Source organism: Anarhichas minor, unplaced genomic scaffold (genome assembly GCF_050575085.1).
Source record: "Anarhichas minor isolate MPS153535 unplaced genomic scaffold, ASM5057508v1 ptg000017l, whole genome shotgun sequence".
Lineage (NCBI taxonomy): Eukaryota > Metazoa > Chordata > Actinopteri > Perciformes > Anarhichadidae > Anarhichas > Anarhichas minor.
In genome coordinates this window covers 1,836,932-1,850,323 of record NW_027466463.1, presented here as the reverse complement: position 1 = coordinate 1,850,323, position 13,392 = coordinate 1,836,932, and the positions used below count along the sequence as shown (strand labels likewise).

Below are 13,392 nucleotides of genomic sequence, written 5' to 3'. Positions count from 1 at the left end.
GGCTGAGTATCAAACCTCAATACGTCTTTGGTGGCAACATACAACAGCATAAAATATGAACTCTGAGCCAAAACATTGGTTACAGCAGGGAGGTATAGATACCCCTGTATCAGTGAGCCCTCATAGACTCTCTCACACACACGGCTGTATATCTTCCCTGTGCTGTTGTCCCTTTTCTCCCCGTCTAGTGTCTCTGTCCAGGTGGACTGCGGTGCTCAACGAGGTGCACCAGGATCGGGAAGGAAGTGCTGAAAAGCTCCTGAACCAGCAGCAGAAGGGAGGGAGGCCTCTGGTGTGGGGAGGCTGATCTCAATGTTGTTTTACCTCGTGTGTTTGTTCTATGATAATAAATCCTGTGGATCTGGTGGTTTTAAAAGGTGTCTTTTCTGTGGTCGATTTTGGGTTGGTAGTGGATTGTTGTTCTCCCCCAAAGGGCTGCCCGAGGGTGGGAGGTAGCAAGTCACACACGAGGAACTTTCACAAACAGAAACACATCGGTTTTAAATCACACGTCATACGCAACACGCACATCATTACAGTCATCAAACAAGTGTTCATCAAGGTGTGGAGTTAAGAAAGAAGTGATCTTCTCAGCCCCACATAGCTCATGGTCAGTAAACGGTGATATCTGCTGTATGTAGGAGCAGAGCTTCCTCAGAGGTTGGCCCTGGTCTACTTCGCCCCCGGAGCAACAACCACAGGGCAACAGTAGTAATGGTTACCCCATTGGGAACACATGATCCTGGCTTGGCACAGCATGGTTAAAACAGGCCTGTGACAAAACCACATCTGATACCTATTCTGATAAATGAGCATCTTAGAGATACACATGTGGGCTTCTGTGGCAAGAGCTGAGATGACTTTAGAGCTGTTGCTTTCTGTTCATCTGTCTGCTGGACAGTTTAGTTCACCGTCCTGTCAGACAGCGTGTCAAAAGGCCACTGCATCTATCCGTCTGAGGATCCAGAGATGGGACTGCCCCCACAGTACAGAGAGGTGTCCAAGGCACGGGTTGGGTTAGTAGAGCAGGAACAGTTTGGAGGGCTGCTGAAGCTGTTTCGGCTACAGTGATTCATTCATTTTAAGCTCTCTTTCTGTTCTCCGGCCATCGATTATCAGCGAGAAGTGACTCCCTTTAGCTGAATGAAGTGTCTGTCTTCATGCTAATGATGTGTTCACGTCCCATGACAAAGATAATATCAACAATTGTTCACATACAAATTCAGGAGTCCATGAATGTAGATTTCTGTAGAGCTCAGTAGCTCCTCGTGTACCGTTTTGACACTCAACACTCACTGTGTATGTTAAAGACATTATGTCCCGTCACAGCTGTGAAGAGCTGCGATCACAAATGAGGTATTATGATGATCATTTGCCTAAATTGGCTTTATTTAAAAAGAAAACATTGTTTCTACAGTCGTCCACATGTCAGCATGAGGCTCAGTCACAATGCTGACCTGAGCTAAGAAATGTGTGTTTTAGTATTTACCAGCTGGACGCTGAGGTCAGCACTATTTCAGTATCCTGTTGTAGAGAATGTGGATCGATCGTGTCTTGCATAGGTCGTGAACGCAGCACAGTGTCCTGTTTGAAGCCAGTTCTGCATATCTTTATGTTCCGGTACACCGCTCCACGTGCGAGTCCATGAGTTTGTACAAATGCCTTGTGTGATGGCGTGTGCATGCACATGCCACTTTCAGACTGCAAGCAACAAGTCACCTCAAGTCCTTGTCTTTCCTTTGTGCCATCTAAACGTATGTCAGACACCTAAAGAAATCCATATCAGTTTAAGTGTAGACTTTATTTCGAATATTTTACCTCTTTACCTCGCTGTCAGCCAACTGAAGCAGTTCTATTCATCCATGCTCTCTTCAAAGAACTCTTAAACCTTGCAGAACACAGCAGTTGCTGTTCTACTGAAGCCTCCATCGGCTAGTCTGTGTTATTGTGACTTTGGTGGATCCGTACGAACCCTTTAAAACACCAAAGTCACACAACAACATAAACTAGCCGATGGAGGCCGCAGTAGACCAGCGACTCCTGTGTTCTGTGAGGTAAAATCAGTTTTTGTCAAAGGAGTCTTGTGGCTTTGAGGAGAGCATAGACAACGGCTTCAGTTCCCCGTCAGAGTGAGCCGTCTGTCTGCAAAGTCAACCTGTGGAAATATTCTAAATAAAGCGTTCACTTAAACTGATATTGATTCTTTAAGGTCTCTAAAACACGTCCGCAGCAGTACATTGCTTTGCTGGTTCTCCAAACTCCATCTACTGCAGTAATACCCTGACTACGGAGAAGTACCTCATACAACCCCACTTCAAAACACCCAAACCATCCCTTTAATATCACTGTGTGTGTGTGTGTTGCTGTTGTTACACAAAAAAACAATCTGCAAGAAAATCAGAAACAGTGCTGAAAAAAAACAAATCCCTACTTTCTTTTAGTGTGCTAAGAGAAAGTAAAAAGATGCCGCTGGGTAGTTTTTCTTCAACAGCGTATATGTAAAGGTACTGTATATGTATATGAATATGTGACTGCATCACACTGCACATGGCCCTGATGTTGGTGCTGAGCTCTGCCAACAGAAGCAGCAGTTCATCCACATGAATTCTACATTTAGTCCCTTCCACTCAGCCTCATGCAAGCTGTGCAGTTTGTATGTCGGTGTAACATCAGGCGAGTGTGTTGGTGCTGAGGCTGTTGAGAACAATAATAATAATAACCATAAACAGACTCCAAACGGCTCGTGGAGCATATCCAGTGTTCTGAAACAGAACTATTCTGCTGTGGGGCCAAAATTCTCTGATTACACGATTATCTCCTGAATGAATTCTACTTCAAACACTAATCTAAAGAAGAAAGTTCAGCTGTTTCAGACAATAGTGTGTTGTCACCTCACATTCATGCTTTCCTTCTTCTTTCTTTCCAATTGAGTCAAAAAGAAAACAGATGCAGAAGTAAAGAAAAAGTTATACAAAATCACATTTGTGTATCCCCCCCAAAAAGAAATTCAGCAATGTAATAATAAAACAATGTAATATTGTTGTTTATTTAATGTTTCCCAAATGAAATACCCAACAGATGATCATGAGCCTCCAGCGCTCCTCCCTCAGCTCACACACTCACAGCGTTCTGCTCAGTACAGCAGCAGCTTAGAGGGATGCTGTACTGAGCTAACATCTGCACTAAGTATCATGTAAAGAACTGGCTCATAGATAAAGAGCACTTTCATTTAGCTCCGCAACAATGAAAAGATGCTGCCTACGTTGTTCAGAGTTGTTTAATTGCTACTTCCAGACAAAAAAAAAAAAAGAACATTCTGTTTAATTAAAAAACATGAAAATTAAAAAACTTCCATCCCAATCTCACCAATGTTCCAACTGACGCTGTGGGCGAGCGACTCCCGTATCTTAGATTGCGTTGTGTTAGCGGTATATCACTGAGATTAGCTTCATTCTTATCAGAGGAAGTTCCATCACAGCTCTGTCCACCCTGAACGTGAGCAGAGGTCTGATCAGACGGAGCCTGTGGGTTTCAGATGTCAAACATGTTTTGCATCCAGACTCAAGACTGGTTGTGTGTGTTTGTGCGTAAGACATGTCTCTCATCACAGTTTATCCCTGTCCAGTAGCTCCTGCAGTTCGTTCTGGATGTCCTCTGGCAGCTCCAGAGGAGGCAGGTCGTCCAGACCCAGATCTTCCTGAGCCGGCATCTCCAGCGGGGGCAGCTGGGGGATTGCGATCTCCTTCCCCTTCCCCGTGCTCTTCCTCTCCTGGCCGCAGCCTGCTTGTGGGAGCACCCAGAACTCCGAGCGCTCCACGAAGTCCACCGCCTCGACGCGCAGCCGACCGTTTTCCGATTGCAGCTGCTTGTTCTCGGACGCCAGCCGCTCGTTTTCGTCCATCAGCTGGTCGACCAGGCGCCGCAGGTCCTTTATGGTGGTCTGTTGTTCTTCCAGGCGAGTTTTGTCATCTTTGGTGGTCTTAGATCCGGGGCACGGTGGAGTCACAGGCTGGCAGCCTCCAGTCTGCCGAGTCTGCAGCTGATAGAGCAAGGTGTCGTACTCTCTCTCCCTGGTTCCGGCACCCTTGGCGGCTGAGAGGCCTGGGGAACCGTGGGGCTGGAGCTGGCCCATGGGCTGGGTTTGGGTGAGGCTGGCCGGGCTGCTGGAGTGCTGCACCTGGCCAGGTCGGGCCTTTGTGGCCTCGCGTCGAGCCTCTCTCTTCCAGCGCTCTTGGATCAGCCGCTGCTGTTTGATATGACTGTCCCTCTGCAGCTCCATGGAGAGACGAGCCTACAGACACAGAGCATCAACACCGGACACAGCACTCACCACGTTCACACTTATACATCAAACTGTACTGACCACAGACATGCTAACAGGGGATATATGGAAAAACTGACCACATATTGTCATCTCTCGCATGACAACTTATTAAAACCTAATTAGGTGACAGCTTTTAGCTTTTAGCCTGCCTCAAAATATCAATATTTCCTGACTTCTGTTCATGCAATAATAATCACATTTGTATTTAAAATCTTACGTTATTCCATTAGATTCAACGTTCATGTTTTCCATGATAAGCATTGTTCTATAAGTAAGCTAGCGAGCTAAACGTCAGGTCAACAGCTTGTGTTGTGTAATTAGAAAGATGGGCCAAGAAGATTTGAATATGTTATGTTAATAATAACAATAATAATAATTCTTGTCCTCGTAAAAGCTGGAATGTCTCACCTGCTCACACTCTGTTGTCTTCATTGCATCGGTCAACAGATCTGGGGGAGACAGAGACAGACAGGTGAGGACTACAACACATACTTTAGCTCTCACAGTGAATGCTGGAGCAGTTCACATCAATTCTATGAGACGTGCAACTTATTGCATTCAGTACAGTCACATTATTAGGACAGACACACTGTTCTGTACTCCAGCACTGGACTGGAATGGACACAATGATTGTGGGGTGTTCAAACTGAGTAGGAACTGCAGTCCCCTGTTAACTGTGAGGGACAGGCACCTCAAAGGTGAACGGCAGTGAACTCACCTGCAGCTGCTCCGTGGCAGGAGATGGCCTCTTCATACTTCCCCGCCACGAGCAGACGGTCTGCCTTCCTGCACTGCTGGTGGGCCTGAAGAGAGGCCCGCACGCGGAGCGAAAGAGATTCAGCTTTATATTCATATTCAACCACATCACACAGATCAAGGGAATCACATGTTGTTCATGGTTAACAGAGATACAACTAGAGCAGAAACCATTAGTTCATTAATACAATCAATCCACACTCAATTAATTGGCAAGAATTTTGATAATTAAACTGTGATTTCAGTCACTAGAGTTCTAATCTATTCAGACTTCCTGGGACATGTGAGCTGGTGTGTGTTTGTTATCATCAATGTAGACGACTTCTCGTCATCAGCTTCTCATGTGAGCATTCGGTTTTATATTCATATGTGAATGAGTTATGGACTGTTGGTCAGACAAAACAAGCGGTTAGAATATGTCACCTCGGGCTCTGGGAAATTAAAATGGGCATTTTTTTTTTTACTGTTTTCTGACGATTAATCGATTATTAGAGAAAAGTATACTTGTTGGAATAGCCAGGTCTAGTTCATAGAATTTATGTAAATAGCATTTTTGTTATAATATTTCCAGTACATGGGAATTATTGATTGCATTGAGAGATTTTAAAGGAGAGATTGGTCTCTGGATAGAAAAACCTGAGAATACGACCGGAGAAACATGAGTGCTGATGCCTCCATACTGCTGTATCTGACTCAATCAAGTCATTTAATAACCAAATGTGCTCAAGAGTTCACATAAATAAGACATAGTAATTCCAACAGAGCATCATTTATGCTAGCTAACGTGCTAGCTAACGTTCCTTCAGATGCAGTGAAACTAAATGGATCGGTTATTGAAATGAAAAAGTGATGCAGGAGACAAGCTCCAAAGCAGAACTATGAGGCTGAATACATTAAATGTGGATTCATAACGTCGGGCAGTGATGGCTGAGGGTCAGCAGAGAATGTGTTTTGGTCACTACAGCTGATGGAGGAATAACACATATTACAGCAGTTTGTCTTTGCGCCGCTCTCATGCATTAACAGCACATCAACGTAACAGAGTTAAGCCTCTTTCCACCCATCCATTATCTCCACCTGCTTGTTCCTTTGCAGGTCCTGTTGAGGTATCCACCTACACCGCCTGAGACACACCTCACCCATAACCTCTCTCTCATTTAACCAATCCATCTATCACAGTGAAGTTAGACAAACACCTGGAAAAACTGTGCAACATTATGAAACTGCAGATGAACTTCTGCTTTCTGCAAAGCTAGCGGAGGACGTTAGACCCTGTAAGCACAGCCTGAAGCAATCTGTGGTTTGTGTGACACGTAAACTTAGTTCACACTCGCAGTGGTGAGGCCGGCGTGAGGCGCGCACCAGACAATGACGTAATCACGACCGGCACGTGAAGCAAGTGGTCACGGTGCTGGTCGTGCACCTCTGAATATTTGTAACTTGGCGATCACGTGTCAATAGTTCACTGATAAAAGCACTATTTATATGTCCAGGGATTATACAAAGAAGACCAGTTCACCTCTAAATGCTTTAGGAACAGGAGGTCTTACAAATCTACATTCAAATCAATATTTTGCAGCCAAATCAAATAGTTTACAGGATATTCAACCTTTGGTTCTTTATAATGCTTTTAACACTTAACTTGTTTATTTACTGGGCTTGCACAAAGACAATAAAGTAGTCCCTGAATATGAGATATGAGTTTACACATAATCACAATCCCTCCTGCATTAAGGAGGTTGCTTTATGGCTTTTACCGGTTCCACCTACAGGCTCTGGGCGTATCTCTGGGTTACACTCCTTGTCTTTATGATTCTTCACAGTTCATTTTATTTGTACACATCTGGCGTTTTGGAGAACAATGCAGGCCACAGGGCTGCGAGTACAAACGCCTCCGCTCATACTCGCAGCCCGCGCTGAGGTGCCAAGCGTGAGTATAAACAAAGATTCTAAATGCACTGCTGTGGTTTCTATACAGCTCGGCTCTGATAACCACTAGCCATAGAGCATAGGAAGCCGTCTTTCAAAGTATTGTTTTCTTTTATTCGATTCATTCAGTATTAATGCATTTAAGTTTATTTGTACTCAATAAGTTAGTAATGATTTCAGAGTAATTTTGAATCCTTCATGATTTTCCTTTTCATTCTTTGATTTGTATTAATACTTAGTGTTCATTTAATGATGATGACGTTTCAGTGACTCTCATTCATTGATTGATGTATAATACTCTTGAGTTCACAATCGCTTAAGATGAGTAAATGAGCCATTTAAAGAACTATTTGGACTGATGTTTCACTCAGGAACTTAAGAAACAAGAGTTAAAGAAGCATGTACAAATTGTAAGAGTACGTAAACAGCTTTATCCGATGATCTGACGATGTTTAGTTATCTACCATGTATGGACCAGGAGGTTGAAGATGCTGGAGAGAAAGATAAAGAGGAGACTGGAGAGGAAAGGGAGCGAGCAGGTCTGCTGGTTCATCATGCCAGTTGTTGCATGCATGCATCATAGAGTTTAGACATTAGCTGTTGTGTTTATGGTGAAGCAATAGGGGTCAGACTGATGTCTAAATTCATAGTGTTCGGGTCCTGAAGCTGCTCTTCATAACCGAGTGAGGTTCCCAACCACACAGGGTTCCTCCTCCAGCGGTGGCCCTTTAAACGGGTCCATCCTGGAGTACTTCCAGACCTCCACCACCTATTGTGCACAAATGCGTTGATATCCGGCTCTCTGGGAGGCCGACTTCTTAGCCTGAAATAAGCGATACGACGGTGGCTAGTGTTTTTAGTTATGCTGGCTTCGCCCCCCTAGGCAGGCTGAGCGGGTCTTTGAGTGTAGGTCGGAGGTTACTGAACAAGCCATCACGATGCCTTACCCACAATGGGCGGGGCCATCGGTTACCCAGCTAGGCTGTACACCTTTTCAGCCCGCACGGGGTTGGATCTCATACCAGTTACCACTATTTTTGGTATGTTGTGATGCCCTTGTGACTCTATTTTCCAAGGCCGTGGACAGAAATGTCTCCCTGCTCCTAGTTTTCACAAGAAAAAGCACAATAATATAAAAAAGAAGAGAGATCATTTCTGGCTACCCTTATTGTTTTATTAGGGAATAGACCTTTAATTAAATAGGTGTTATCGTGCAGTAGACTGAATATATATTTTCATCCAGATGGTCTGAGGATTCAGGAAATCCCTGAAGTGTGTTTGGATTTATTTTCCGGAGAAAAACAGATCTGTGATTTGATTGCTATGATGATACATGAGACACACAGACTGAGGCTATCCACCATCATCAGTAACACCAATATCTGTTAAGATGATTGTGTTCATGAGAGGATCATGGTGCAGCGATACCTTTATGATACACTGTATAATGCTTCCTCTACATAGGTTGTTACTGACACACCTAAATACAGACCCTCTAATGTCCTTCCTTCTATAACGCTGCATGCTAAATCTAATCAGGTAACGTGCCTTCAACGCCCCCTGTTGTGCTTAATTGACAACAACCAGACAATATGGAGGTTAAATAATACCGAGGTAGCATTGTATTTCAGGTTAGCGGTACCTTGCTGGCTAATTGAGGTCGGGGACAGTGGAAGTTAACGCCATAACGTTAACTTACCTTTTCAAAATGCTATAATCGGCTAAAATCAGGTTATTATCAGATGGCCTTGCAAACAAGTAACGTTAGCTAACAACTTGTAAAGCATTCTCTGTAATAATAATAATAATAATAATAATTCTTAACATGACTTAGTCATTACATCACAATAAAACCAGACAGTATAGCTACAATGTCCCAACGACGGACGACTAGCTCGTTTCTCCGAGGACCGACATGTAACGTTATCATGTGTAGCATGTCGGACAACAACAGGGACATTGGCAAACGTAGCGGATAGCCGCTAACTAACTATGGGAGCTAGCTAATGTAGCCTAGCTATGCAATGTCTTAGCTACAGTAACGCTAGCCTGTTATTGCAACATCGAGACCGAAACTTACGAGATTGAGCGGGCTGTCCACGACTTCCATGGAATCGATACGTCGATGGTTTACGCTACATGAAAGGTGTCTCCGTCCCCCACGGACTGTCATCCGCAATGTGATGAAAAAGAGTCCTGAAAACGATGAGTTAGAAGATTATTAGCCGCTGTCAGGGAAGCACGGTCAATACGTCATGACGTCACCGTTCTTCCGCTTTGCTCGGGTGTTTTGTTGCGTCAAGTTACGGGAATAGAAAAGGCTTGCCCTAAACAATAAAAGTCTTCAAAGAATAGTGTTGAAATAGTCGATGTAAAGAACGCATTGGATTTTGCCCGAAGGCATCTACATTTCTTTCAGATGTATTCACACGTTGAGTCTGACCACATAACCATTTGGAGTATTAGGATTGATGTCTTTTAGTGGTGCTTTTATTGCGAAACGTTGAACGGAAATGCTATCTGTTATTCACTCATTTCCCTCAGGTTGGTTCTTGTTTAGGACTCCAGGAAATGACTCTACATTGAATGTGGTTTGTGGATTTACCAGTATATCTAGATCCCGGATTTCAAACTAATAGCATCTATAGATATATCTATATCTATAGATTACATTAACGGTGTGCTTGTTTTGGACCAACTCAATCGATGTTCTCTCAGGACTGTAAACCACTGATGCTGATGAAAAAGAGAGGCCGTACGTGTTTGATCGCGTCCAGCATGGCTTCGCTAGCAGTGCTCATGATGGTGTTGTACGGCACCATCGGCACTCAGCAGCCGGGCAGCTCCGGCCTCAGGCAGGACTACCAGCTGCTGGGGAGACCTCTTTACAAGCTGGACCTGAACTGGCCGAAGAATCCCGAGCTCTTCACCGGGGACGTGTTCGCAGTAGCTGCCAACCAGCACACCGGTGTCGTGTATGTGGCGCAGAGAGGTAAACACACGTATCAACTGAATTCATCAAGTTGGAGAGAATCTGCATTTCGCTCTATTTAGTTTATTAGTGGACTGGAAATGTGGGTTTGTTGATGACACTCGTGAAAGACAAAACCTTTACCTCATTTTAAAAGATATCACATGAATTGAAAATGTTCATTAACATTTGTAAAGATAATTCCAGATTTTATTTATTGGTGTTCTTCTCCTATTCTCTTGACCATACTTTACTTTGAACACGTGAACATCAGATCAATATGAAATGTACTGGTTGATGTGCCCAAATTCTTCTGTCCTGAATTAGGTCTCTTCATACCTCAATACTGATATATATCACGATAAACGATTTAACGACACTGGGGTGGTGTGTGCCTGCTATCATCAATTCAGACGCTGGAACTGTGTATTGCGAAATCTCGACATATGATTTCATCACAATATGATTCTGTTGAAATAACATACTATCATATTGACTTATTGCCTGAAGTGTTTCACCTTTGCTTTGCCATCAGGTGACAATGTGCCCAAGGTGCTGGTGTTCACCACAGATGGAGACTTCCTCATGTCCTGGAACACAACCACCCTGGAGATGCCTCACGGTTTATTTTTAGCAGACGCCGCCTCTTCAAACCCCACCGTGTGGATCACAGACGTGGGGACCGGCCCGTACGGACACTGCATCAAACAGTACTCCCCATCTGGGAAGCTCCTGCAGGTGACGGGGATTTAATTCGTCACTAAAAGTCTTTGGTTCAGGTTCCACCAGCTCGTTTTCCATTGAAGTATTTAGTGTGAATATATAAAATTAGAAATCTGCCAAATGTTGCTGGGCGTTGAATATTTTCTTGTATTTGTCAGGTGCTTGGTACACCGGGGAAGGCAGGCTCTGGGATGAACCCTCTGCAGTTCGACAATCCGGCTGAGATCTTCGTCCACGACTCCGGAGAGATTTACATCGTGGACGGAGACGGTGGGGTGAACAACCGCCTCATCAAGCTGTCCAAAGAGCAGCAAGTGATGTGGATGCACGGAGAGAAGGGACAAGGCCCGGCTCAGTTCAACATCCCCCACAGCGTGACTGTGGACAACTTCCAGAGGGTGTGGGTGGCCGACAGGGGGAATAAGAGGATCCAGGTCTTTAACTCCATCACCGGGGACTGGCTGGGGACGTGGGGGAGCTGCTTCACGGAGGATGCGCCCTATTCAGTGCGCCTGACCCCGGACAAGAAGTACTTTGTCGTTGTCCAGCTCAACACCAACCAGATTACGCTGCTGGATGCTCCACCGGTGGGTTTGATTGGCCAGTGCAGTGTGGCCAGTGTGATCCAGCTAGCTGACGAAGTGAAGCCCCACCTGGTGGACCTGGACCTGAAGACAGGGGCCCTGTATGTGGCTGAAATCGGAGCTCAGCAGGCCCAGAAGTTCACCCCCTTCAGTCTGGGTGGGGGCTTCCTGTAGTGCCACACTTTGAAATGGCACAATCGATCAGAAGCTAACTGTGCCTATAATTAACATTACCAATCCATTAAAACTGGACTGAAAATGTCCACCTGTTCCGTAATCTGCAATCATGTGATCCAGAAAAAAGCCAATTTTCAGAATGAAGAACCCGACAAATCAGACGAGATTAAGGTGTCTAAGGTGTCCCCTGTCTCATAGAAATTACATTTTTATATTACGAGTTTGTAATAACCCTTGTGTTTCCGTTAGAATGAACCTTCATATCTACAAAGGGAGCGAGTCCTTCATGTTGCACCGCCAGGTTTCTACGGTAGCCCAGAGCAGACAAACCAAACACTGACGTTGGATAGCGCCACACACGCTCTCCAACGCGCTGTCATGCGGGAGAAGTTTCGGTTGGTTGCAGTCTAGAACCTCACCACGAGATGCCACCAGATCCTACACACAGGCCCTTCAAGGGTCCCGTGTGCCTGGTAGTACCGCTCACTAACCCATCCACCATATCTGGCAAAACCATTTACTATATAATTGTCATTATTTTGAGACAGGGTTTCCTCTGACTAAGCATCTTAAAGAGACGAGAGCTGTTTCCTTTCTTCACTGCAGACACTTTAAACTCTTCACCCTTTTGCCTCTATGGCTGCTTTTAAAGACATTCATAAGGCTACACCTGAGTTCTATCATTGAAGCACTTCATGATGCTGTGAATACATACAATGTATGGCTGGCTTTGCCACTGTAGGTGTATAGTTCATTTAGTCTTGCAGTATATTTCCTGTGTTACAGAAACATCTGTATTGTGGTATCATCCTGTCTGTGAGAAATGTGTTGTGATCGTCGCTGTGCAGGTTGTGTGGGGAAATGAATGACTTGTGATATTTGTGGACACTTGCTGCTGTTGGTCCTAAAACAAAGAGCTGCCTCCGCTTAGAAACAAAGGGTTTCTCTACCATTATGAGACTTGGGTGTTGGGCAGTCATTGCACATTTTTGTTTGTACGGTTTTATTTTATTGAGGTTTTATTTATTTGGGATGTTTTTATATATATTTTGCAACATTCCAATTCCTAAATCTGAATAACTAAGAATTTAAAGTTCATTGCTCTTTAAAAGGGTGTATTTGCATTATAATTATATGATCATATCAGTGGCATAAAATGAGAATACTACGTGACTTGAGTAGTACTGAACTCATAACTGAAGGAAGTACCACTGACTGATGGTGTGATTTTCATCTTGCATGTGTCCAATGAAATGTGGATACATGCATTTCTTGGAATATACTTTGCATAATATTCTTTGGTGTTGGAAAATGCATGTTAAGCTTCTCTTAAGGGATTTGTCCTGTGAGTCCAGGATGTGCTTGGACATATGGCTTTTTTTCATTTTAAAGTTACTTATTAAATGTAATTCTTTTGGTGTCTTTTAAATCAAATCTGGCAGCAGAACTGAAGGGTGAATGGAACTTCAAATAAAAACTATTTAATCATAGCAGCGTGGTTCATTTTCACCATGAAGGTCTACCATCTGTATCCAGCAGAGAGGGAAAGGCCTGATGTGTAACAGTAGTAGCAGAAAAAGAGCATTTTGTACACAGTTCTTTCTCGTTGTTTTACAGGTGCAGACGCTTCATGTGCTTATGCTTCAGAGTGCCTCTCTAAGTAGACCTTACAGGAACAGGGCCAATAGCAGTGCATCTGCTGACATGATGCAAACATGGGTATAAATGTAGCTTCTGCCCTAAATGTCTCCCATAAAGACCACATGAGCAGCAGCATAGCCAGGAATGCAAATAAAATGATTACATGAACACTTGACAAGAATAGTTCCTCCAGATACTTCCTGTGGAGCGTAACTGGTCAGCATGTGCACAGTTTGGATGAACTGGATATGCTTGTTAGTCGTCCTTTCACAACAAGCTGGATTAAC

The 13,392-nt window shown here is 44.1% G+C and overlaps 2 protein-coding genes across 5 annotated transcripts; one reads left to right on the top strand and one right to left on the bottom strand.

Annotated features, from left to right (window-relative positions):
* Positions 1-3,016: 3,016 nt before the first annotated feature.
* nrbf2b (nuclear receptor binding factor 2b) lies at positions 3,017-9,286 on the bottom strand. 3 transcript variants are annotated; one of them, XM_076092916.1, is made up of 4 exons: positions 9,090-9,286; positions 5,043-5,139; positions 4,733-4,773; positions 3,017-4,291 (listed from the first exon to the last, which is right to left on the bottom strand). In XM_076092916.1, exons 1-4 carry the CDS (start codon positions 9,180-9,182, stop codon positions 3,605-3,607), a joined length of 918 nt encoding a protein of 305 aa, XP_075949031.1. In that variant the 5' UTR covers positions 9,183-9,286; the 3' UTR covers positions 3,017-3,604. The 3 variants fall into 3 exon arrangements, with proteins under 3 accessions (XP_075949031.1, XP_075949032.1, XP_075949034.1); XM_076092917.1 differs by having other exon boundaries at positions 5,043-5,127; XM_076092919.1 differs by lacking the exon at positions 9,090-9,286 and adding an exon at positions 6,158-7,524 and having other exon boundaries at positions 5,043-5,127.
* A 257-nt stretch (positions 9,287-9,543) lies between these two features.
* LOC142951406 (NHL repeat-containing protein 3-like) lies at positions 9,544-12,954 on the top strand. 2 transcript variants are annotated; one of them, XR_012954570.1, is made up of 4 exons: positions 9,544-10,001; positions 10,516-10,718; positions 10,862-11,635; positions 11,714-12,954. XR_012954570.1 is itself a non-coding variant. In XM_076092915.1 (3 exons), the coding sequence occupies exons 1-3, from the start codon at positions 9,716-9,718 to the stop codon at positions 11,459-11,461; spliced, it is 1,089 nt and encodes a 362-aa protein (XP_075949030.1). In that variant the 5' UTR covers positions 9,544-9,715; the 3' UTR covers positions 11,462-12,954. The 2 variants fall into 2 exon arrangements, 1 of the variants encoding a protein (XP_075949030.1); XM_076092915.1 differs by having other exon boundaries at positions 10,862-12,954.
* The last annotated feature ends 438 nt before the right edge of the window (positions 12,955-13,392 follow it).